The sequence below is a fragment of the Macrotis lagotis genome, chromosome 1, assembly GCF_037893015.1.
Source record: "Macrotis lagotis isolate mMagLag1 chromosome 1, bilby.v1.9.chrom.fasta, whole genome shotgun sequence".
Taxonomy (NCBI): Eukaryota; Metazoa; Chordata; class Mammalia; order Peramelemorphia; family Peramelidae; genus Macrotis; species Macrotis lagotis.
Genome location: NC_133658.1, coordinates 929,011,470 through 929,034,463, shown reverse-complemented (window position 1 = coordinate 929,034,463; position 22,994 = coordinate 929,011,470). Strand labels below are relative to the sequence as shown.

The 22,994-nt window shown below is 41.0% G+C and overlaps 1 protein-coding gene across 1 annotated transcript; it reads left to right on the top strand.

The window, feature by feature from the left end:
• Positions 1–1,729: 1,729 nt before the first annotated feature.
• On the top strand, positions 1,730–16,109 carry LOC141510108 (uncharacterized). Its single transcript, XM_074220110.1, has 4 exons — positions 1,730–1,927; positions 10,394–10,520; positions 11,558–11,653; positions 14,621–16,109. The coding sequence occupies exons 1-4, from the start codon at positions 1,895–1,897 to the stop codon at positions 16,012–16,014; spliced, it is 1,650 nt and encodes a 549-aa protein (XP_074076211.1). The 5' UTR covers positions 1,730–1,894; the 3' UTR covers positions 16,015–16,109.
• Positions 16,110–22,994: the final 6,885 nt, after the last annotated feature.

Sequence of the window (22,994 nt, the reverse complement as noted above, 5' to 3'; positions counted from 1 at the left end):
AGCCACTTAGCCCCATTTGCCTTGTAAAAAAACTAAAAAAAAAAGTGTTTTCTGCTTTTCTTCCTCATGTTTTTTTCTCTTCTGATTCTTGCAGAACATGACTAATATGGATATGCATTTAAGAGGATGGCACATGTGTTAGGGGAAGGAAGAGGGAGAAAAATGTGGAACTCAAAATCTCACCCACATGAATGTTGTTGAAAATATCTTTACATCTAGTTGGAAAAAATAGAGAAAAAGAGGAAGATGTTACAGCTCTGATTACTGGAATGACCAACCACTAGTCCGGGGCATTCTATGCTACCAGTCTAGTGACTGAGAGGTGATCATTTGCCTTATTGAATTAAATAAAATTGGACATTGATCGATATGGGAATTGCTATTACTTAACTGTGGAGCTTTGGTAAAAATATTTTTGTTTGTTTTTCAACTTTGGATGGGAGGACACGGCAGTATAATGCAATCAGACTGCATTTCCAACCCAAACCCCACTGAAAAGGGAGAAGGGAACTGCTGGATTTTTTTTTAATAGCAGAGAGGTAGTTCTGGGGGGGGGGGGGATGGACAGCTTTGTCAATGCTATACTGAATTTCTAGGTTGCTGAAAAATCCAACCAAGCTATGCATATATACATGCATACATCCATGCATCCATATGTATATATACGACACAAATTATTTCACATGCAATTTTTTCTGGCCTTCGGGCCCAGGTGTCCCGCCTCGGGTGTCTCATACAGGAATCACCCGATCTAGCCATGTCCGAGCGTGGCACGGCGCCGGGGAAGCCCGGGCCCTGAGCGCGGCGAGGCCAAACGGGGCCAGAGGCCAGGGGGAGCCGAAGGGCCGGCTCGTCCGTCGGGGCAGGGAGCGTTCGGCCCACACGCCGCCGGCCCGTTGCCCAGGCCAGGCCCGCTGCAGCCCCGATGGGAGAGCAGGACGCTGGGGAACGCCGGGCAGCCGCTGCCGGGCCTGGCCTCGTGCCCACGGCGCACGGAGGACGCGGCCAAGTTCATTGGGATCCAAGGGCTGCGGCAGCCGGGCCTGGCCCGGCCACGGGCGGGGCGGCCGCAGGATGGAGGCGCCGGGGTCTGGGGCCCGGGAAGCGGGACTGGGCGGAGGGTGGGGGGCGGCCGGGGCGGAGAGGGCGGGGCCGCGCTGCGGGCGGGGCGGGGCGGGGCGGGGCGGAGAGGGCGGGGCCGCGCTGCGGGCGGGGCGGGCCGGGGGGCGGGGGGGCGGGCCGGGGAGGCGGGCCCAGAGCGAGCGGCCAGGAAGGGGACGCGGGGAGCCCAGGCTCTCCCGCCCGGTGCCCGCAGCCCCAGGTAGGCCTGGCCCCCCAGGCCTCAGCCCCCCGCGGCGCGCCTCGGACCCCCGGGCCCCTCCCCAGCTCCCCGGGGCTGCCCCCCGCTCCCCCAGCTCCAGGCCTCTGCCGAGAGTCGGGCCCGGCCCCCGGGGCCCGGCTTCTCCTCCCCGGCCCGGGGCCTCTCGGAATCAGGGTGTCCCCGGGCCCCGCGGCGCGGCCCCAAGCTCAGCCCGGGCGCCCCCTTGTCCGGCCCGGAGCCGGCGCTCGGCGTCTCTGCAGCCCCGCTGCCCTGCAGGTGCCCCCCGCCGCCCCGGCCCCCCGCCCCCACGGCCCCCCGCCCCGGCCCCACGGCCCCCCGCCCCGCCCCCACGGCCCCCCGCCCCGGGCCGGGCTCTTGCTTTGGGACCCTTGCCAAGCCCAAGCCCCATCGCCCGCCCCGCCCGGCTCCCGCCGCCCCCTGGGACCGCACCGGGTTGGGGTGCCTCCCGTGGGCCCGGCCCCCCGTCTCCAGCCCGGGAACACAGAGCTGCCTTCCCAGCCGTCTGCGGCGGATCCAGGCCTGAGCCGAGCCGGGAGTTTGGAGGGAGAGGGCATGGCCCCGGGGAGCCGCAGCCCCCCACCCCAGGTGAGTGCAGCCCGGGCCGGGCCGTGCTGGCCCCAGGGGGCCGCGCAGCGCCTGGCACACACGCGTTCTGCACACATGTGGCCGCCAAGGAACAGCACCCGCCCGCTGCCTTCTGTGTCGGGGCTTGCTGGCACTTGGGCATCTAAAGCTCTCTTCCGTGCCCCTCCTCCAACCCAAACTTGCTCTCCCTTGTTTGCTTTGCCAGCGCTGTCGTTACAGCCTAGGGACACGGTAGATCGCTGCCCTCACTCGTCTTTTTAAGTTTTTTTGTTTTTGCTTTTTTTTTGCAAGGCCACACAGCTAGGTCATTAGTAAGTGTCTGAGACCGGATTTGAACCCAGGGACTCCTGACTGCAGGGCCGGTGCTCTATCCACTGCGCCACCTAGCCGCCCCGTCCCTCACTCGTGTTTCATACGAATCATTACAGTTACAAAAACCTTAGATCACAGTTAAAATAACCGAACAATAAAACTCTATCAGACACGCAGCTTTCTTCCGAGACTTGCCACTGCTGTTAGGTGAAGGCCATTCTGGTGACCACCCCGGGCTGAGGCAGATCGAAACCGCAGAGAGCTGCAAGGCGACCTAACACGACTAGACAATCCTCTAACTTGCCAGGAGACCGCGGCATTACTGGCCGCCAAGGGCAGCCACCCTCCCGTGCTGCTGTTTTCTTGAGGGAGGAAGTCGGTCTTGGAGTCTAAGTGCCCGTTTGCCCAGTCTAAGGTAGAACAGAACCCTTTAGTGCACCTGGAGGGCAGGACAAGGTCTTCCTTCCAATGTTTTCCTGAAGTAAGGCCAGGACAAGCGCTCCCGTCCATCTCAAAGGAGGACAGATTCTATTCCTCACAAAGCACATAGCGGAGCGCTGCCAGCTTCTAGTGATGATTCTACTTGGATATTGTTCCTGTTTTGATCAAAGATAACGGTGCTTGTTGAACCCGCTGATTGCTATTTTTCAAGCAATTTCCTTGGACCTATTTCTTGGGTCTTAGAATGTAAACCGAAGACCTGTCCTCTATACCACACTGTCCCTATTTTGGCCACAAAACCTGAGGAAATGACTTTGAGTGGAGAAAAGGTAGTTGGCACAGAAATGTGGGAACAATGGGAAAGAGCAGAATACCTCTGAATTAGGAATTAGGAAACCTGCTTCAAATTCTGTTTACCAGTTGGCTGACCTTGCGTGGATCGCTTCTGCCCTTTCTGGAACGGCTTTCCTCGACTCAGTTTAACAGATGTTGAATTCCTGATACATATAAAGCCCTGATAATATGCCCTATCCGTAGGTGAGGATAATAAAAGAGAGTCATAGGGCAAAAAGGAAAGCTAAAGTTCTCTTGGGGCAGCTAGATGTTCAGTGGATAGAGTACTGGCCCCAGAGTCAGGACTACTCATTAATGAGTTCAAATCTGGCCTCAGACATTTACTAGCTGTGTGCCACATGGCAAGTAACAACACCATTTGCCTCAGTTTCCTCCTCAAAAATTGAGCTGCAGAAGAAATGGTCAATGTCTAGGAAAACTCCAATGGAGTTGAATACTGACCGACAAAAAAGTGCTCTTGGAAAACAAATGGAGGGAAATCATTTATAGTCATTGCAATTTAGAGAGCATTTTAAAGTTTGCAAAGCACTTTACAAAAATCCTTTGGGAACTACCACAGTCCTGTGAGGTTAGTTACTGCAAGTATGTGGCGCAAGGAAGATAGCTGACCGCCCAGGGTCACACAGGTGGTAATTATCCAAAACAGGATAGGAATCCAGGTCTTGCTCTGTCCATGCTCTGTTTATTATTGGGAAACAGAAGGCTTCTTGGAAGAGATGTCAGGTAAGCTAAGCCTTAAAGGAAGATTAAGGTTCTATAAGCATAGATGGTGAAATATTTCCAGTCCTTCTTAAGCTCCGCAAACTTATACTCATGCACTAGATGGTTTGTAAGGTCCCTCTTGCCCTAATATTTTATAGGTAGGTTGAGATTTGAAAATCTGGCCTTGGGCAAGTCTCTTCCCTTTCTCTGGGTATTGCATGCCCATTATAGGCATCACCTCAGTTTCCTCTGTCTATTCAAAAGTCAGTAGCCTCCCTAAAGGTAGAGTCATAGCTATAGGTCTCTGGAATTGAGAAATGGCATTGTATTGGCCCATCCATCAGGACTTCTCAAAGCCTTACTGCTGAAGAAAAATCCCTTCCCCAATGACAGTAAAGGATTTTTCTGCCTAAGAAGAAGACAGGGCAGTTATTGACCTCATTTTACAGAAGAGGAAACTTCACAGGAGCCTAGTTGGGTTCATGGCTAGTTAAGTGATGGAGCTGAAACTTGTCTGCACATCATCTGTCTTTGAACTCAGACAAGGTGTCCATTCTTACCTTGAGCTATTAATGCCTGTACCTTGTAGTAGACGACATAGGCAGTCATGAGAATTCCCAGGCACTGCAGCAGATCCTCAACCACATGGATAGAGGCTGCTCAGAAACTGGGGTTCTGTTCCTCCAATTCTGTTCCACCAATTTGGTGAAGTGTAAACCCCAAAAGAGAAGAGAGCATCAGGCAGTCCCTGGTACCAGCATTTGCCTCTCAATCTTTAAAATTATCTTATGACTCCCTAAACTCTGCAGGTACCTCTGGAAAAGGTAGCGTGAGAACTTTTAAGGGGTTGTGATTAAAATTCCAAGTAAGTTATTCTCAGCTCACCCTATATCACATTAGATCCAGAGAGCCAATTCAAAAGATTGGTGGCACAATGAAGGTACCAGATTCATTGCCTCCACAATTCCCTGCTCTACTACCAGGAATTTCACTTTCAGGGAATCTTAGAATCAAAGCATTCTAGAATCTAACCTGAATAAACAAAATAGGAAAAATAGATAGTAAAGGGGGAAAGGGAAGATACCCGTACTTATTCTCTACAATTAGAATTGTAAATTGATTTATGTATCTCAGAAAACAATTTGAAATTATACAAGGAAAGTTCTTATCAAGATGGCAAAAGTAAATACATATATAAACTTCTACTCCATTTCTTCTGGATACATCAGATGTCTTTTGTATCTCCAGGAGTGTGTCAATGACCAGGTTTTTTCCAAGTACTGGATTGAAAAAAATTTGATTTTTAAAAATTTTCTACTCATAAACCAAGGTCTCTCTCTGTGACAAATGATAAATCAAAGAGGTTCCAAAATCACAGATTGCGAACTAAAATTTGTATTGAGACATTTCTTTCATCAGAAAGGAAGCTACATATAAGGAATCTGAATATACTTGGAAAAAGCCTGGTTCTCTGATTTCCTCTCGCAGGAGATACAAATGACATGTATCGTTACAATCTAGTTGGAAGACTCATTTTAATGTACTTGGCATTACATTATTGCCCCCATTTGGAGGATGGTGTTCCACTAACAAAAATAACGTCCATAAGAATAATCATTTTTGGAACAGGGTGAATCTAGTAGGCGGTTGATAATCGGTTTTTAACCTTTTGTCCATGGTTAAAAAGAATCTGAAAGGACAAAGAAGAAATTAACAAATATGAAAAAGAATTTAAAAATAGACCACAAGTCATTCCTCTTTGTATATATTTACTTCAGTTGCTTAAATATCCCCTTAGTGTTTTGAAAAACTAAAGGATCTCAATTTTCAGAGGAGCATGTAGCTGACAGTAAATGCCAAGTTTAGTCTATCTGGCTATTAGAATTAGATACTTGTAATCTATATTATTTTTTCTCCTTTATACTGATCATCTGACTTGAACACAGGAATTTAATACAAGGACCAAAGACATTAGCAAGAACAACCATCTTTTTTCCTTTAGATATCAGTTTCCAGGTAAGGCTAGAGGGATGACCAAATTCCTTGAGGCAGATTTCAAATCTGCCAAGTGGGACATTTCCAAATGCCATATTTGAGAAATGAGGTAGGAAAGTACAATCACAGAACTTTCTCAATGAGCCTGTCACCCACAAGTATCTATGAACCTCACAGTGTTGCTGGCCTCATAATCTTTTGCAACCTAAATTTCCTTTATGTCTGGATTTCAAACTCAGAAGGCCAATTATCAGTCTCATGAGGTTTGGGTTTTTTTTTTTGTTTGTTTGTTTGTTTTAGTTTTTGCAAGGCAAATGGGGTTAAGTGACTAGCCCATGGCCACACAGCTAAGGTAATTATTAAGTGTCTGAGGCCGCATTTGAACTTAGGTCCCCCTGACTCCAGGGCCGGTGCTTTATCCACTGCGCCACCCAGCTGCCCCCGCATGAGGTTTTTGATAGTAATTTCTTATGATCAGAGATTTAGCCCTAAACTTTCTAGTCTAAAGTATCAGAATATGCCATGTGGTGACTGTAACCATTCAGTGGCAACAATAATATGCTGTTACAGAAGAACCTCAAAACTCAATTCTGTTGTTGCACAGGCCTATGGTTTAAAAAAATCAAATAAACTCGGGATTAAAATAAAAATCAACAATCCCAATTGCCTCTTGAAACAGACTTTGTTTAAAAAAATGTTTTTTATAGTAGAATGTTTGGTTATTAGCCATGTTTAAGAATAGGAATAAATAGAAATGATTACTTTTAAAATCCTTTTAAACAATTAAAATATTTTAGGTGATTTTAAAAAATTTCACCAGGTGTTACTAATTTCAAACAAAGGTGTCATAAGAATAATCAGGTCTCCAAGCACAGTAGTATAAATTATTGTATTTCACTAAATATGTCCTCATATTCAAATCTTTTTTAGAACAGTCCAAACAGCATAGATTTCCTTAATTTTAACCTTTACAACTTTACATATTTTTGTTTCATAAATTTATTTCTACCTAAATAATGCTCATCATTCTCAAAAGATAATGAGATTCTTCAGGAATTTAAGCTTTTTTTTAGGGTTGGTTTTTTTTTTGCAAGGCAATGGGGCTAAGTGACTTGCCCAAGACTACACAGCTAGGTAATTAATAAGTGTCCGAGGCTGAATTTGAACTCAGGTACTCCTGACTCCAGGGCAGGTGTTCTATATACTGCGCCACCTAGCCGCCCCTCAGAAATTTAATCTTATACATACAATAATTTCAAAATAGCAATATGATTTTTGCTTTGGTCATGGAATGGCAATAAATTTAGAGCAAAGTAGCCACACAAATGAAAATATACAACGTTCCCTGTTCCTGGTTTCATTAAACAAAGTTGGACACATCAATATCAGGCTAATATGATAATGAATTTACAGATGAACCTTTTTCAAAGAAAGGGGCTTTTACAAATTTTTATCCCAGTGTTAAATAATCTTCTATAGATGGTTCATCTGAAGAGCCCTGACTGATTTTTACATCTCCACCTTATTGATACATAAATAGATGAAGCAAGTTTGACAATTATAATTACACAACAACCCCCCCCCCCCCATTTTTTGCAAAGATTTTGCCAGAATTCTACTTCAGGTAGAATTCATGCAACAGGGTTGAGTTTTTCATTACATTCCCCATTTAAAACATTCAAAGTAGCCCCAAATATTCAGTTCATGGATGAGGTAATTAAGGACATGTAGATGAGGGGCAATGGTTTAATTCTTTCAGGCTAGCTCAGTTCCATTGATTTGTTAAAAAGCTTTCCTTATGCCAGGGAAAATCTTTGTCAGGGAGGGACAAGGTACTTTCTCAAAAGTTTGTTGACCTCATCTCATGAACTTGAAAACTGGGATGGGGCAGAGACCTATATTACTTTTGCATAAGATACATGATCATTGCAGAGGGAGCAATTTAATTATAATACATATTTCCCTTTCCAAAATGTTCCATTCACCACCTGCCCCGATAACTCAAATGAACAAATTCACAATTTTCATAGTAGTCAAACAAACTTAAAACAAATTCCTTTATTAAAAAAAACTCAGGGAGCGGCTAGGTGGCACAGTGGATGGAGCACTGGCCCTGGAGTCAGGAGGACCTGAGTTTAAATGTGGCCTCAGACACTTAATAATCACCTAGCTGTGTGGCCTTGGGCAAGTCACTTAACCCCATTGCCTTGCAAAAATGGAGAAAAACCTCCCCCAAATTCCAATCAGATCAAACCAATTAAATTTGATGGGGGGAAAACCTAATAAGGGTCATAACTTTGGGGCCAGATATGTTGTCTGTGATCCAAACAACAATTTTAAATTTCCAAGTGTTTAGTTTATGAGGAAATCTGTCCTGTTACATTTACCAGTAAGTTTTAATATTATAACATTTAGGACACTCAAAATACCATGACCAAAATTACGTACTTTTAAACTTAAAAACCTTTTAAATTAATGCAATATACATTTTTAGGTGTAAGGCACAGAAAATCAGGCCATATATGATTCTCTAATTAACAAGATAATCATATAGTTTTAATATGTTTCTTAATTTAGTTAGTGCTTCAGAACTGAATTTTGGAATTTTGGAATAAATCAAACTATATCTGGACTTATAAATACTTAATTCCTGGTGTGTGTGTTTGTGTGTGTGTGTGTGTATTCATTTTTTCCCCTTCAAAACTAAACAAAACTAATTGGAAAACAGTTAATATCAGAATAGGATTTTCAACTTCTAGTCTTCATTCTGAAACTAAACACTTGATTATTTTATCAGAACTCACCAGACTCACTAAACTGTCTCATGTTGCTAGCATTCTGTCGACCTCAAACAAGAACAAGTCCTGAATTATTTCAAATCTGGGTCCACACTCCCAGAAAGCTTTCATTATTTTTTTTATTATTTTGCATATTTGTGTATACACACATACACATACACCCCTCATATTTACAAAGACAGTTCTCAATAGAATAAAGGCAGTGGGTGGAGACTAGGTTTTTTAGGTTTTTGCAAGGGCTAAATGACTTGCCCAAGGTCACACAGTTAGGTTAAGTGTCTGAAGCCGGATTTGAACTCAGGTCCTCCTGACTCCAGGGTCAGTACTCTATCCATTGTGCCACCTAGCTGCCCCTATTTACTACTTTAAAAGGGAATATCTGAGTAGGGTCTGAATCTGGGATCTTATCTGGAGGTGGGGCAACTTCATTTAAGCTCCAAGAAGATAGGGAAAGTACTCTTCAAATTATAAAGGACACAATTAGAGCACTGGCCTTAGAGTTGGGAAGACAGGATTTCAAATCAAGCCTCAGATCCTTTCTGTTTACCTTGGGCAAGTCACATAACCTTGATTTCCGCTCATTCAGGACCATCTCCAATCACCTTGATTCCTATCTGGCTGCTGGAGGAGAAAGTGAAGTTGGTGACTTAGCACAGTCTCCCCATCACTCAAATCCAATTCATATGCTTGTCATCGCATCTGATGTCAAGGTCTTGTTCGAGAATGAATGAAAGACAAACCTCATCAAAGAGGCACATTCCATTCCTCAAAATAGCTGATAAAAATTGATCTTTGACCACAAATAGTTCTAAAAACTTAAGTGATTATTTGACATAATGGTATTAGCCAATGAAAACAATCATAAAACAAGGCATGAGGTATTTTCTTTATAATACATGATACCAAGATCACCTCAAACCCCCAACAAAGGAGAGTTCTTTTTTCTTTGACTAAAACAAACTCGTACCACTGAGTTCAGAACAGATTGTGATTACTATCTCTCAAGAATACTGAGCATGTTTTCATCTAGAGAAGACTTTCTTTCCAGCACTAAGAACTACCTCTTTTATTTATCTTTACTCTCTTTTTTAATAATCACAGAAAACTTCCCCCTTCTTCTATCCTAAATTCATAGTTACTTCTGGCATCTCATCAAATCTTCATGGACTTTGCTTTATAATATCTTGCCTTTGTTTATTCTAATAAAGAAGTTATTTCACCTCATCTCTCTTTCTCCTGTAGTGATCCTCCTCTGTCTCTGGTAGAACACATAACTTTATGGATTCCATAGAGAAATGGATCCATAGTAACACACTTCTCAACTTTATTCTAACTGCAAATATAAAAATCTCTCTTAAAATTGCATTGAGCTTTTCCTGGTTGTGATTCTAAATATTGATTCTGTGCAATGGAGAATGCCATCTGTATCCTAAGAAAGAATTATGGAGTTTGAAAAAAGACCAAAGACTTTCTATGTACCTTTAATTTTTTTTTAAAAATGGTCTTATTATGTAATTCTGCTATATCTCATACTACATGTTTCTTACCTAAGGATATGATTTCTTTCTCATCACATTCAACTTAGATCAATGCATACTATGGGAAGGATGTAAAAACTAACAGATGGTCTTCTGTGGAGGGGGGAGGGAAGCAAGATTGGGGGGAAAATTATAAAACTCAAAATAAATAAAACCTTTCTAAAATTAAAAAAAAATATTGATTCTGACAGTCATGCAGATAGGAACTTTGGAAAAATCCTTCCTTGGTGCTTCAGTTTGTTCCTGGGATTTGATGAGCATTGAACTAGATGAACTCTGAAGACTCTTTTATCTTTAAATCTTTTGATATTTTTTTCACAATTTAGAAGCTGGTGACTTTCAAGGATGTGCTTGTGGAATTCACTTGGGATGAGTGGGGCATCTTGGACCATTGTCAGAAAGAGTTGTACAAGGAGGTCATGCTGGAGACTGCCCGGAACATGCTCTGTGTGGGTACGGACACTTTTCTTGGTAACTGAATCTACCATAAAAAGCGCTGCCTTCATTCCCTTCCTCATGTGCAGGGTTTGGAGTATTTATCAGTTCTGAGAAAGGCCAAAGTACTGGTCTCCTGTGTCCAAGAGCCAGGGTCCTCCTGATGCCTGGTTTTCCTGGTAAAGGTCTTTGCCCTGTGAAACAGAATACAGGGGTTTGCCTTTCTTGCCCCTGAGGCTATCTCTTGCTGGTTCTAGGTCAAACATCAAAGCATTGTTGGAGAATTTCAGACTTGGAACTAATATCAAAGATTATATAGATATAATCTGCCTTCTCCCTGAACATGAAGCTGTCTGCCAAGTCTCTGAAAATTTCTTGGACAGCTTTTGCTTGGAGATGGGCAGTGCAGGGAAGCCTCTTCCTCTTTGGGCTGGGTCTTGTTCTTTGGAAGGTTAAAAATAAAAGCCTAAAGTAAATGACACACATGAGGATGAAATTAGAAAATATTTGAAGCCTTTAGCCCATTGCTTGCCACATTTCGACCACATCAGCCAAAATGATAATAACTTCCTTTTCTACCATTTTTTGTTCTAGAATTTAGAGAAAGTATGAAAGAGGACCAAGGACACACTACCTCTACCAGGCTTCTATTATCATCCCCATTTTAGAATAGAGGAAACAGAGGCAAAAAGAGTTTATGTGACTTGCATGAGGTTCTTAGGTAATAACTCTGAGACTGGATTTGAAATCAGGGCTTCCTGAATCCAGGAGTAACACTTTCTGAACTGTATTACCAACTGCCTCTTAATCTCTAGATGATGGAATCTATGAAATCAGACAAGCTTTCTATGAAAGAATTTTAGAAAACTGATTTTTCTGCTTCTAAATGATCTTCCTATCCCCCACCAGTGCTCCCAAAAACAAATACCATGAAAAGTGATCCTTGAAGTATCCTGTAAACCATTTGGTGACCTTTCCTCCATGTCCCCTTTCCCTGAAGAGAACTACACTGAGTGTGGCTTTCCTTCCTCTTGGCTTTTCTTTCGCATGTCTAGGTGTTCCAGTTCCCAGAGAGGATTTGGTCTCCCATTGTGAGAAAGGAGAAAGACCATGCGTGCTGGAACGAGAAGACCCCAGAACTTCCTGTCCAGGTGAGTTAAATGGAATCAAGTCTTTGAGGGCTATTATCAAAGGAGGAAGCTACATGTCACAGAGAAGGGAATGCTAGATTTGGGGGAAGGAAGACCTGAGTGCTAATCTTGATCAGACATTTTTAGGAGTGGGATTCTAGGCAAGTCACTGAACTTCTGCACCTCATTTTCACCATCTGTGCAATGAAGGGGCTGGTTGATAAGACCTTTTACTTCCCTTCCAGGGATAAATGATAGTCCTGTAGGATCCATTGTTTGGAAATTTGGGTCATGGAACTCTCATGCAGCTCCAAAAAGGACCCAGGCTGTCTACTACAAGTTGTTTTCCAGAGTTTTTTCCACTCATTAAGCATTAATGAAGTGATGAAGACACGTGTTCCATCAACCAACACCACGCCATCCATAGGTGGTTATGGCAAATGGAGAAGTTTTGAATCTGGTGGATAAGTTCACTGAACTTGGCCACTTACTTTCCAGCAAGGTTCACACGTTGATAATGAGAATGATACTCGCATTTCCAGGGTTATCTCATTGTTTGGGAGGCTCTGAAAGAAAGTGTGGGAAAGAATAGGTATTAGACTATCAAAGTGAAGGTCTACAGAGCTGTTGTGCTGGGCTCATTGCAGTATTCCTGTGAATCCTGGACAGTCTATGAACACCATGCCAAGGAAATGAATCACTTCCATTTAAATTGTCTTGGGAAGATTATGAAGATCAACTGGCAGGACAAGTTATGAGACTTAGTCCTTTCTCAGACATTGCAACATTACTACAGAGAGCACAGCTATGATGGGGTGACCATGTTCTTCTAAGGACAAAGAGTGCCCAAAAGACTATTTTATGGAAAGTTCACACAGGGCAGGTGTTCACCATGGAGTCAGAATCAGCAATACAAGGACACTCTCAAGGCTTCTCCTAAGAACTTTAGAATTGATTGGGCAACATGGGAGACACTGGCACAGGACCACCCCAGCTTGTTGTGCTCTCATCAGAAAGGGTGCTGTGCTCTATGAGTAAGTCAGAAGGGAAGCAGCTCAAAGGAAATGTGAGATGTGCTAGTTTCGAGAATGCTCCTTAGGTGTTCACAGAGATTATTGCTCAGAAGTGAAGTGAACTTACTTCTCCATTTGCCGTAACCACCTATGGATGGTAGGGTGCTGGCTGATTGACCACGTGTCTTCATCACTTTATAAATGCTTGATGAGTGGGAAAGAGTGGAAAACAGCTCAGCCTGGGTCCTTTTGGGACCTGCAAAAGAGTGGTATTGCTCATATTGCTCTGATCAAACTTGGTTGGCCACACTGTAGCTTGTCTCTTAACAGAGTTATGTCATTTTGGTCTTCCTCAATAACAAAGGACAAGATCCAACCAATTACCTATGTTTCAAGTTAAATGCTAAGTTTTGATGACTTGGAGAAAGGTAGGGCATATCGTATATTGAGAGAGCAGTTTAAAAGGTAGCTTGGAAAGAACTATGTGAAAAACATTATAAAAAGAATAAATTTGGAGGGTTGCCTCATTTGAGAAAGGGATAAAGGCAGAAAAGAAGGCATCTAGTTTCTGTGACATGAGGAGGAGGTGAAAAAGCTCTTGGTAAATGTCCAATTGTTATAATGAAATATGAGGCCAAATTCTATGCTGAGAGGATGGGGGCAGGGGAGCAAGCCATATGGGAGGGCTGGAAAGGAATGAAAAGATTTGGAAAAGCTGCTATGGGAAGTCAGTTAGGAAGAAGTCAAAGGATTGCCTTGTCAACATATGGGCTGAGATGGTGTTACCTAAATTTGCAGCCTCTAGGACACTGTGGGAAAGGGTTAGGGTTTTATAGACCCTCTCTCAGATTTCATGCTTTTTGTATCCCACAGAATAGGATGGATACCTGGGCCTGAAGCAGCTTTGCCCATAGTTGGGATCCCTTACCTCACTGCCAGGTTTAGACTGCTTGTTAGATTGGGAGGACCACTGGAATCAATTGCAATAAAACATGAAATTGTACCGTGAAAATTTAGGAGCTGAGTAGATCTGAGTCTCAGGTAACGAATGAAGACTTCTCTACTCAAAGGCATCCTTATATCAAAAGTATAGTTGCTACAATAAGTGCAGAGAAGCCTTATCAAAACCTGGCAATACCCCCAAATTCAGAGGCTAACAAAGCCACTGAAGGACAGAGACATAGAAGTTTATACAGTCATAAAGAAGGAATAATCACTAGGAGACTGAGCATCAAGAATATTTTCTTGGTCCTGGGACTTGGCAATGATAGACTTCTAATCCTGGGTGAGATGATAGTTCATTCCCTTCAACCAAATGGTACTAATCATTGTTAACCAGATTGAGAGTTATAGAATGTGATGAAGTAAAGGTTTAATGCATGCAACCAAGCTTGGATTTTAAAATGTCGTTACTTTTTTACAGTACATTTGTCTTACTATTCATTAACTCATACCAGTAGAATATTACCACTTCAATGATATTACAAACATGCAAAATGGACTACTTCCACTGGCCATTTGTTTAATGGTCTGTACACACTTACCTAACAAATGTAAGCAAGTGAACATGTAATAACAAAAGAATCTTATTATTTAAAAAGGGGGGGGCAATAAAGAAAAGTTATCTAGGACCATGGACAGAAGTTGCGCAACAATGAATTTTAGCTCTTGTTTAGGTTGTTCAGCTTATTCTAAGCTTTGCAGTCTGAGTTGAGAATGTAGAGAGAATATTGGTTTTGACTTTATTGCAGTTTTGTTGTGAGAATCTCCATGTATGTGAAACTCTGTAAACAAAGTCAACCTGGGAATGTGAACTAATGCCATTTTCAATTGATTGATTCTGACTATTTGACTTTGAAGACTTTTCTGGTTCCCAGGGGAAACAGATGAGTTTCCTATCTGTTAATTCAGAGAAGAGTTTATATTTTGATTTTGTGTGTGTCTTCTGATCAGTATTTTTTGTTGTTTCCTTTAGATGGAAAGACTAGGGATGAAATGAGGGAGATGACTTCAGATCTGAGTATTTCTGTGGAAGCATCACAAGGGCAAAGATGGGCGAATGATGTTCACTGTGACCACTGTGATTCTGAAATCAAGAGAAAGAAAAAGCAGACAAGTCACTGTGACTTTGATAAAGATAGAATGAGCGTCTTCCTAATTCATTGTAAGAAAATGCTGTCAGGGAATGACTGTCCCCAAGACGATAAATATAGTGAATGCTTTACTGAACAATTAGAGGTTGCTGGGTCTCATGAAAAGTCTCCTGAAATGCAATTGTATCAGTATGAGATGGCTTTCAGTTTGAATTCAGAAATCATTAGACCTCAGAAAAGCCATGTTAGAGAAATGCCTAATATTGGTAATGAAGGTGAGAAGGTTTTGAACTATAATTCAGAGCTTATGGACCACCAGATAATTGACAATGAAAACAAACACTATAGTTGTACTGAATGTGGCAAAGCTTTTAAGCGACAGTCATCCTTCATTCACCATCAGAAATTTCATACGAGAAAGAAGCTACCTAAGTGTATGCAACTGGAAAATGCCTTTGGGAGAAAGTCATCACTTATTTCCCCTCAAAGAATTTATACTAGAGAGAAACCCCACGAGTGTGTTAAATGTGGTAAATCTTTCAGTGAAAAGTCATCTCTCATTATACATCAGAGAAACCACACTGGAGAGAAACCTTATGAATGTAATCAGTGTGGAAAGACTTTCAGACAGAGCTCCAATCTTATTAAACATCAGAGAATCCACACTGGGGAGAAGCCTTATGAATGTAATCACTGTGGAAAGACTTTCCCACGCAGCTCTAGTCTTGTTGTACATCAGAGAATCCACACTGGGGAGAAACCTTATGAATGTAATCAGTGTGGAAAGACTTTTATAACGAGCTCCAATTTTGCTAAACATCGGAGAATACACACTGGAGAGAAACCTTATGAATGCAATCAGTGTGGAAAGACTTTCAGTGAAAAGTCATACCTCAGTGTCCATCTGAGAATTCACACTGGAGAGAAACCTTATGAATGTAATCACTGTGGAAAGACTTTCCCACGCAGCTCTAGTCTTGTTGTGCATCAGAGAATCCACACTGGAGAGAAACCTTATGAATGTAATCAGTGTGGAAAGACTTTTATAACGAGCTCCAATTTTGCTAAACACCGGAGAATCCACTCTGGAGTGAAGCCTTATGAATGTAATCAATGTGGAAGGCCTTTCAGTGAAAAGTCATACCTCAGTGTCCATCTGAGAATCCACACTGGAGAGAAACCTTACAAATGTAATCACTGTGGAAAGACTTTTGGACTAAGAGGGCAGCTTACTAGACATCAGAAAATTCACACTGAAGATAAACTTTATGAATAATCACTGTGGACTTTCACTTTTATGTATAATCTTGGTCACCATCAGACAGTCCTCAGTGGGGAAAAACTATAAATGCAATCATTGTGGAAAGACTTTTGGATGGAAAAGCAATCTTGTTAGTCATCAGAAAATTCACACCAGAGAGGAACATTATAAATGCAGTCATTATGGAAAGATTTTCAATCAGAAGCCTTCTTATTAGTCATCACAGAATGTCCCAAATGGGGTCATGTCTTTTGATGGAAGAGGGAGGTCTGGAGACCTCTGAATATTTACATAGAAAGTGGAATCCTAAAAACATTATAGGAAGGTCTTGCTATGGAGATCGTACTGGAATGTCCATTGAAGAAATTCTTTGGATGATAAAAGCTATTGGATTTAATTAGTAAATGAAGGCCTTTTCCCTTGGTACAGATGTAATAATACATCCTAAATTTCATCCTATGCAGAATGTAATAAATTTTTCTCTAAAATACTATTATTTTACTGTGGTAATATTCTGTGGCATTTATATATACTGAAACATCATCTGGCATTCTTCCTTTAATACTGATTTCTTTCCTGGTCTTTATTGACACAAAATTTTCAGGCAGAAATATTTTAATATCTTTTGGACATTGATTTCTTTTTCACTTTCTTTTAACTGGTGGCTGTATGTATGTATGTATGAAGTGTCGTTTCTGGTAGCCCAGGATGTGAATTCACACTCAGGTCTCTGATATTTATTAGATTTACAACCTTGGGTAACTCATTTGAACTATCATTGCCTCAGTTTTCCCATGTAAAGAATGTGTTTACCTAGGAATGGAACCAAGATGGCAGAATAAAGGCAGGACCTGGACCTCTTTCAAATTCTCCTCCAAACAACTTTAAAATAATGTTTCCTGACAAATTCTTGAAGGCCAGCAACAACAAAAGGATGTGATGAACAGTGCTCCCATCCACAACAACTTAGAAGTTTGAGAGGACAGGAAGAGACGAGACATGATTTCAAGAAGAGATACAAAAATGATCATCTTTGTAGATCAGTTTCAGTTAGAGATATTGTGCAAATTCCTATGGATAGGCCACTAAGGAAGTTAATGACTTTTCCCATTTTCCAAACTGAATAAGAATCCACTTTCTTTCCCAGTTTCTTTGTGACCATCATGAGATGATCTCCATTACCTTTAGATTATTACCTTTATTGCAGGGAATAAAACTTCATGTCTAATCTATATTTTTCTGATATGCTGTTTTAACCCTATATTTTTAAGGCTCATACAGTTTTAGGGTTAAGACTTGACTATGTACTTTTGTTAAAAAAAAAAAACGTCTGTTTTTCAAGTTTAGATGGGAGAACATGGCAATATAAAGGCTGTAGGAATAAGATTGCATTTCCAACCCAATTCTCACAAAAAAAAGAGAAGATAACTGATGGACCTTTTTAATAGAAAAGGGAAAGTTCTGCAAAAAACAAGATACCTTTATAAATACTGTACTGAACTTTTTGATTGTTCAAAAATAAAAACCAAGCTCTCTCTCTCTCTCTCTCTCTCTCTCTCTCTCTCTCTCTCTCTCTCTCTCTGTATATATATATATATATATATATATATACATATATGATACAAATTGTTTCACATGTAATTTTTTTTCTGGTTTCTATTGTATATAAAGTGTTTCTGTGAGTTTGCGTTTTAAGAACTTCCAAATTTGGGGTGGCTAGGTGGTGTAGTGGATAAAGCACCGGCCCTGGAGTCAGGAGTACCTGGGTTCAAATCCAGTCTCAGACACTTAATAATTACCTAGCTATGTGGCCTTGGGCAAGCCACTTTACCCCATTTGCCTTGCAAAAACCTAAAAAAAAGAACTTCCAAATTTAAAAATTGAAATATCAATGGTTTCCTTTTTATAATTTTCACCACTTTGAAAGGCACAAGAGGTGTTGGATCACCCAAGTCAGGAGGCAAAAACTATTAAATTCATGTGAAACTTGTCAGTCATCACAGGCAGTAACCAAAGTATATGCATGTAGGTAATCTAGTGTATGGAATAGTCCAGGTGTATATATCCTTGAAATATTAAATATGGTTTCTTCACTTTTACCAAACATTACTCCTCGGTTAATATATATAACACTGATTCCAGTCCTTTTCTTTATTTTCTTTTCAAGAAAAGTTAGCTCTCCTCATCCATTCTTCCAGTTTTTCAGCAAATCGATTGCCTCCTTTTTTGTTGGCAAAACTGTGGACAGAGATAAATTTTCCTCCTATTGGCCAAGATTCTGTTATATTCTCATACAAAATTTAACCCTTCAAATTGTTCCCCTAATCAACTGAATTCTAACAATTTCCAAAGAAGCATCAGCAAAAATGATAAACAATTTACAGAACAGGTGATAGATTTATAATATAATACAGAACAATATTAACATAGAGTAAATCAAGAATCCAATGTTGACGTTGGTTTAGGAATGTCAAGTCCTGTTGTATTGACTATGACCTGTTCCTGAGCACCTCCTCTGCCTCAAGTATCTGTACAGGTCCCCTTTGGCCATTCCCCAAATGACTCCTAAGGAAAGCCCCTAACTCCAACTATAATGTCCCCTCACTCCTCTTCAACCACCATCCATGTTCCAACTCAACTGGACATTCTCTAGCTAATGCTGCTCATCAAAGCTAGTGATGAGACATAATTTTGTAAAATGACAAAATTTAATCAGATTGAGCTTCTCGTAATCAATTGATAGGAAAACCAAGTTAAACTCTAATGGAGTTAGGCTTATGAACAACAGAGCTAGAGGAAGAAAATAAGAGTAGGCAACCCAATAAGGAATTTGATTTCTTCATCCCATTGCAGCAATTAAGTCACTGGACATTGCAGGAAGACCAATTATGGGACAAAAATTTAGGTTTACCTGCCATGCTTAGAGAGATTGTCTCTGTAAAAAGGAGGAACAGACATAGTTATCCAAACACAAGACTGGTTTTCCATAGCTATTCCAGAGAGCCCAGAATGGCTCAACATGCCCATTCTGGTTCTCCAGGCCTCAGCCCTAGGGTGCAGAATAGTTCAACCTTCCATCCTCTTTCAGTGAAATCCTTCCTTTTAGGTTCTTTCCTCCAGTTCAATATGAGCTGAAGAGCAAGAGGCTTCCTTGTTGGGTTTCCCTATCTTAGTCCAGTGTCAGCACATAGCATAGGAAATATTGAATAAATATTTTTTCCTCTCATTTCTTTAATTCCCCATCTGCCAGACGTGGAGTTTGTTTTCCCAAATTCCTCATCGATTTCCTTTTTCTGACCAGGTATGTTGATGACAACATGGATCATCTTCCAGTGAAATATCAGGCTAATGCCAGATCACCCTGAATGCTCTTCTTGTCCATTGATCCCCGAATATCCAAATCAATATTGATTTTTCCTGTACTGATTCAACAATAATTTCATACTTTCTTAATTTTTAATAATTGTTTACATCTGTTGGAAGCCACCTTGCTATATTCTTGGGTTAGCTCAGGAATTAGCTTTCCCTCTGAGTTTAAAGATAAATTAAAAGAAAGGTTGTTAACCTCTCATACCAATAGTGCCTTCAATACTTCAGGACACCTGTTTGTTATTTTTTACCATACTAAAAAGATATATTATCCACCAATGTCTATCCTGGGATACTTAGGGGAGTTTCACCTCTTCCTAAAAGACAAAAATTTGGATATTTTTGATGCCTTAACAAAGATTCCAGGACAGAGATGGATTCCATCAAATAATCAACATTCCTTAATTGTTAGAGAGGGGCACATTTAGGCACCCTTGAATGCCAGTCCACTTTTGATGGTATGGATAATTGTAATGTTTCTCAGCTTTCCAAGACCCCTTCTTTGTGACCCAATTATATAAAATAATTTCTACCAATCATTTTTTTGAATTTTACAATTTTTCCCCTTCCCGCAACAGAAGGCAATCTGATAGACTTTCCATTTGTTTCCATGATATGTATATATCAAAACTGAACGTGTTGAGAGATAAATCATATCCTTAAGGAAGAAAGAAAACATTAGATATGGCAAAATAGTGTCATACATAAGAACTTTTGTTTAAACTCCCCAGGTCTTTCTCTGGATACAGATGGCACTCTCTATCATAGATTCCCTAAAATTGTTCCTGATTGTTGCACTGATGGAGTAAGCTAGTCCATCAAGGTTGATCATCACCCTCATGTTGTTGATAGGGCAAACGATATTCTGGTTCTGTTTATTTCACTCAGCATCAATTCATGCAAGTCTTTCCAGGCTTTTCTGAAATCCCATCCCATCCCTCCTGGCTTCTAATTAAACAATAGTATTCCATGACATATGTATACCACAATTTTTTCAGCCATTCCCCAATTGATAGCTATCCCCTCAATTTCCAATTCTTTGGCATAAAGTCTTTACCCCAGTCTACCTTATAATATTTACATTAGAAATGTTCATCCTAGGGGCAGCTAGGTGGCGCAATGGATAGAGCACCGGCCCTGGAGTCAGGAGAGCCTGAGTTCAAATTCGGCCTCAGACACTTAATTACCTAGCTGTGTGGCCTTGGGCAAGCCACTTAACCCCATTTGCCTTGCAAAAAAACCTTAAAAAAAAAAAAGAAATGTTCATCCAACTTAACTGCAAGCCAATTCTCAACTGTGGCTCCAAGAAGCTATGAGCAGCAGCCAGCCCCTGGTATAACATTTCAACAGACAGGCTAATCAAGGTTAATGGTAATTGAGGGGTTTCAAACCAAATAAGGAAATATCTACCCCAAGCATGTCAAGGCATCCTGACAAGAATAGATAGGGGTGAACAATTAGCACCAACAGGTCTTGAAGTTAGTGGAGGAAGATGCTATACAGTGCTGAAAGGTTGGTTACATACTGTATAAACTGCATCATCCACTGCATCCAGGACCATCACCTGGAGTGAGAGAGATGGTTGGGATATGGAAGGGGGTGTTAAGTGAGCACATTAAAGATGAGCCTTTACTTGGTTAGTACATTAGGCTGTTTCCTCAATGGGCTGCTTGGTGTCTTATTAGACCTGTGGTACCAGATTTAAAAGTTATTGGGTGGATAGGAAGCTGTGTGGCGCATTAGATAGAGCAGAGGTACTGCAGTTAGGAAGACCTGAGATCAAGTTCAGCCTCAGACACCTGATACTACCTGTGTGATCTTAAGCAAGTTACTCAAACCCATTCATTGCCTTACAAAAGCCAAAAGGAAAAAAAGCACAGATAATTGTGAAATAGTTAACAGAGTAGCTGAACAATATATCAGAAGATAGAATATGTTTGTCTGTGAATTTTTTTTTAGGTTTTTGCAAGGCAAATGGGGTTAAGTGGCTTGCCCAAGGACACACAGCTAGGTAATTATTAAGTGTCTGAGACCGGATTTGAACCCAGGCACTCCTGACTCCAGGGCCGGTGCTTTATCCACTGAGCCACCTAGCCACCCCTGTCTGTGAATTTCTAAGTCAAAATGTGGCCCAAGGGGATATTTAACTGTGGTTTTGATGTCCTCATCACTCTCAGAGTTTTACACCACTATCATACACCATAGTGGAGATTGAAACTGCTTTCTCACTTGTGCATAATTCCTGTTTTGAAAAAATTTGAGATATTTTAAGATTTAAGAGAAAATGATTGGTCCTCCAACATATTGGCCATCTGACCTAGAAGTTTCCCAGATAGCAACTGGAATGTTGCACCAATTTCCAAGAAAACTCAAAGGGAAAAAGGAGTAGGAAAATGTCAAAGAACAAGTTTACAAGAACAGACAGTGGGCATCCTTAAGCTGGGACCAAGGATAGATTTTAGGGACTGTATGAGGTTGGATAAGAACTAATCACCAAAATTTGAAAATTTGCAATTGAAGCTGGCGAGTCTCAACAAAGAAACACACACAAAAAAGAAAACTGGAATGGGAAGGGGAAAAAAAACAACCCAGAAGAAAAAGCAAAAAAACCCAATCATGTTAAAACAAAACATAATTTCCGTATGGGCAAAGAATATTAACCTAGAAGATGACAAAAATGGAGATAATTTAAAAACTATAGTCCTTCCGGGGAGATAGGACAGGTCAAAAAATCTGAATGCTGCAAGAAATTATAAGAAAGCATGCCATAAATTTGGTCAATTAAAGAATATACAAATCAATTTTTTTCTTTGTTTTTGCAAGGCAGCAGGGTTAAGTGACTTGCCCAAGGCCACACAGCTAGGTCATTATTAAGTGTCTGAGGCCGGATTTGAACTCAGGTATTTCTGACTCCAGGGCCGGTGTTCTATCCACTGTGCCACCTAGCCGCCCCCCAAACCACTTCTAAAAGAAAAAAACAAACCAATTTTGCAAACTAATACTCATATTGGTTAGAAATATTAGTTTTCAATGACTAACAGTACATTCTTTAAGAAATCAGGAGAAACACATTCAAATGTAAAGGAAAATAAATTTGAATAATAAAATACTATTCTTCATTAACCCCACAACAACAGGAAGGAATGGAGTAATATGTTCTGAAGAGGAAAGGTCTTGAGATGCAACCCAAGGAGATGTACCCTGCTAGACCTAGCCTCACCAGTCATTTTTAAAAACCCTCAGTAAAATGCGGCATTTAAATTCTTCATAAAAAGCAGTTATATAAATATTGGTTTATCTTATGATTACTCCCTTGATTGGTCATCTTTATATTTCTTAAACGACCCAGCTCTTTTTTCCAAACCTGAAGAATCTGGATCAGCATCTAGACTGAGGGTTCATTCTCACCCAAATTTTCCTTGACCCAAAATCTATCTCAAATTCTATGTCTGACCAACTTCAGAAGTCCAATCCCTTCAAATCACCTATATAATTTCCTTTTATTTAGTCATCCCACTTCCCTCCCTCAAAGGTATTAGAAGAAATTTCATACTTTTTGGAACTGAATAGATGGGTTTTCAATGCCTCCCCAGTTGACCCATAAGTTCTTTTTACTTTTTCCCTAA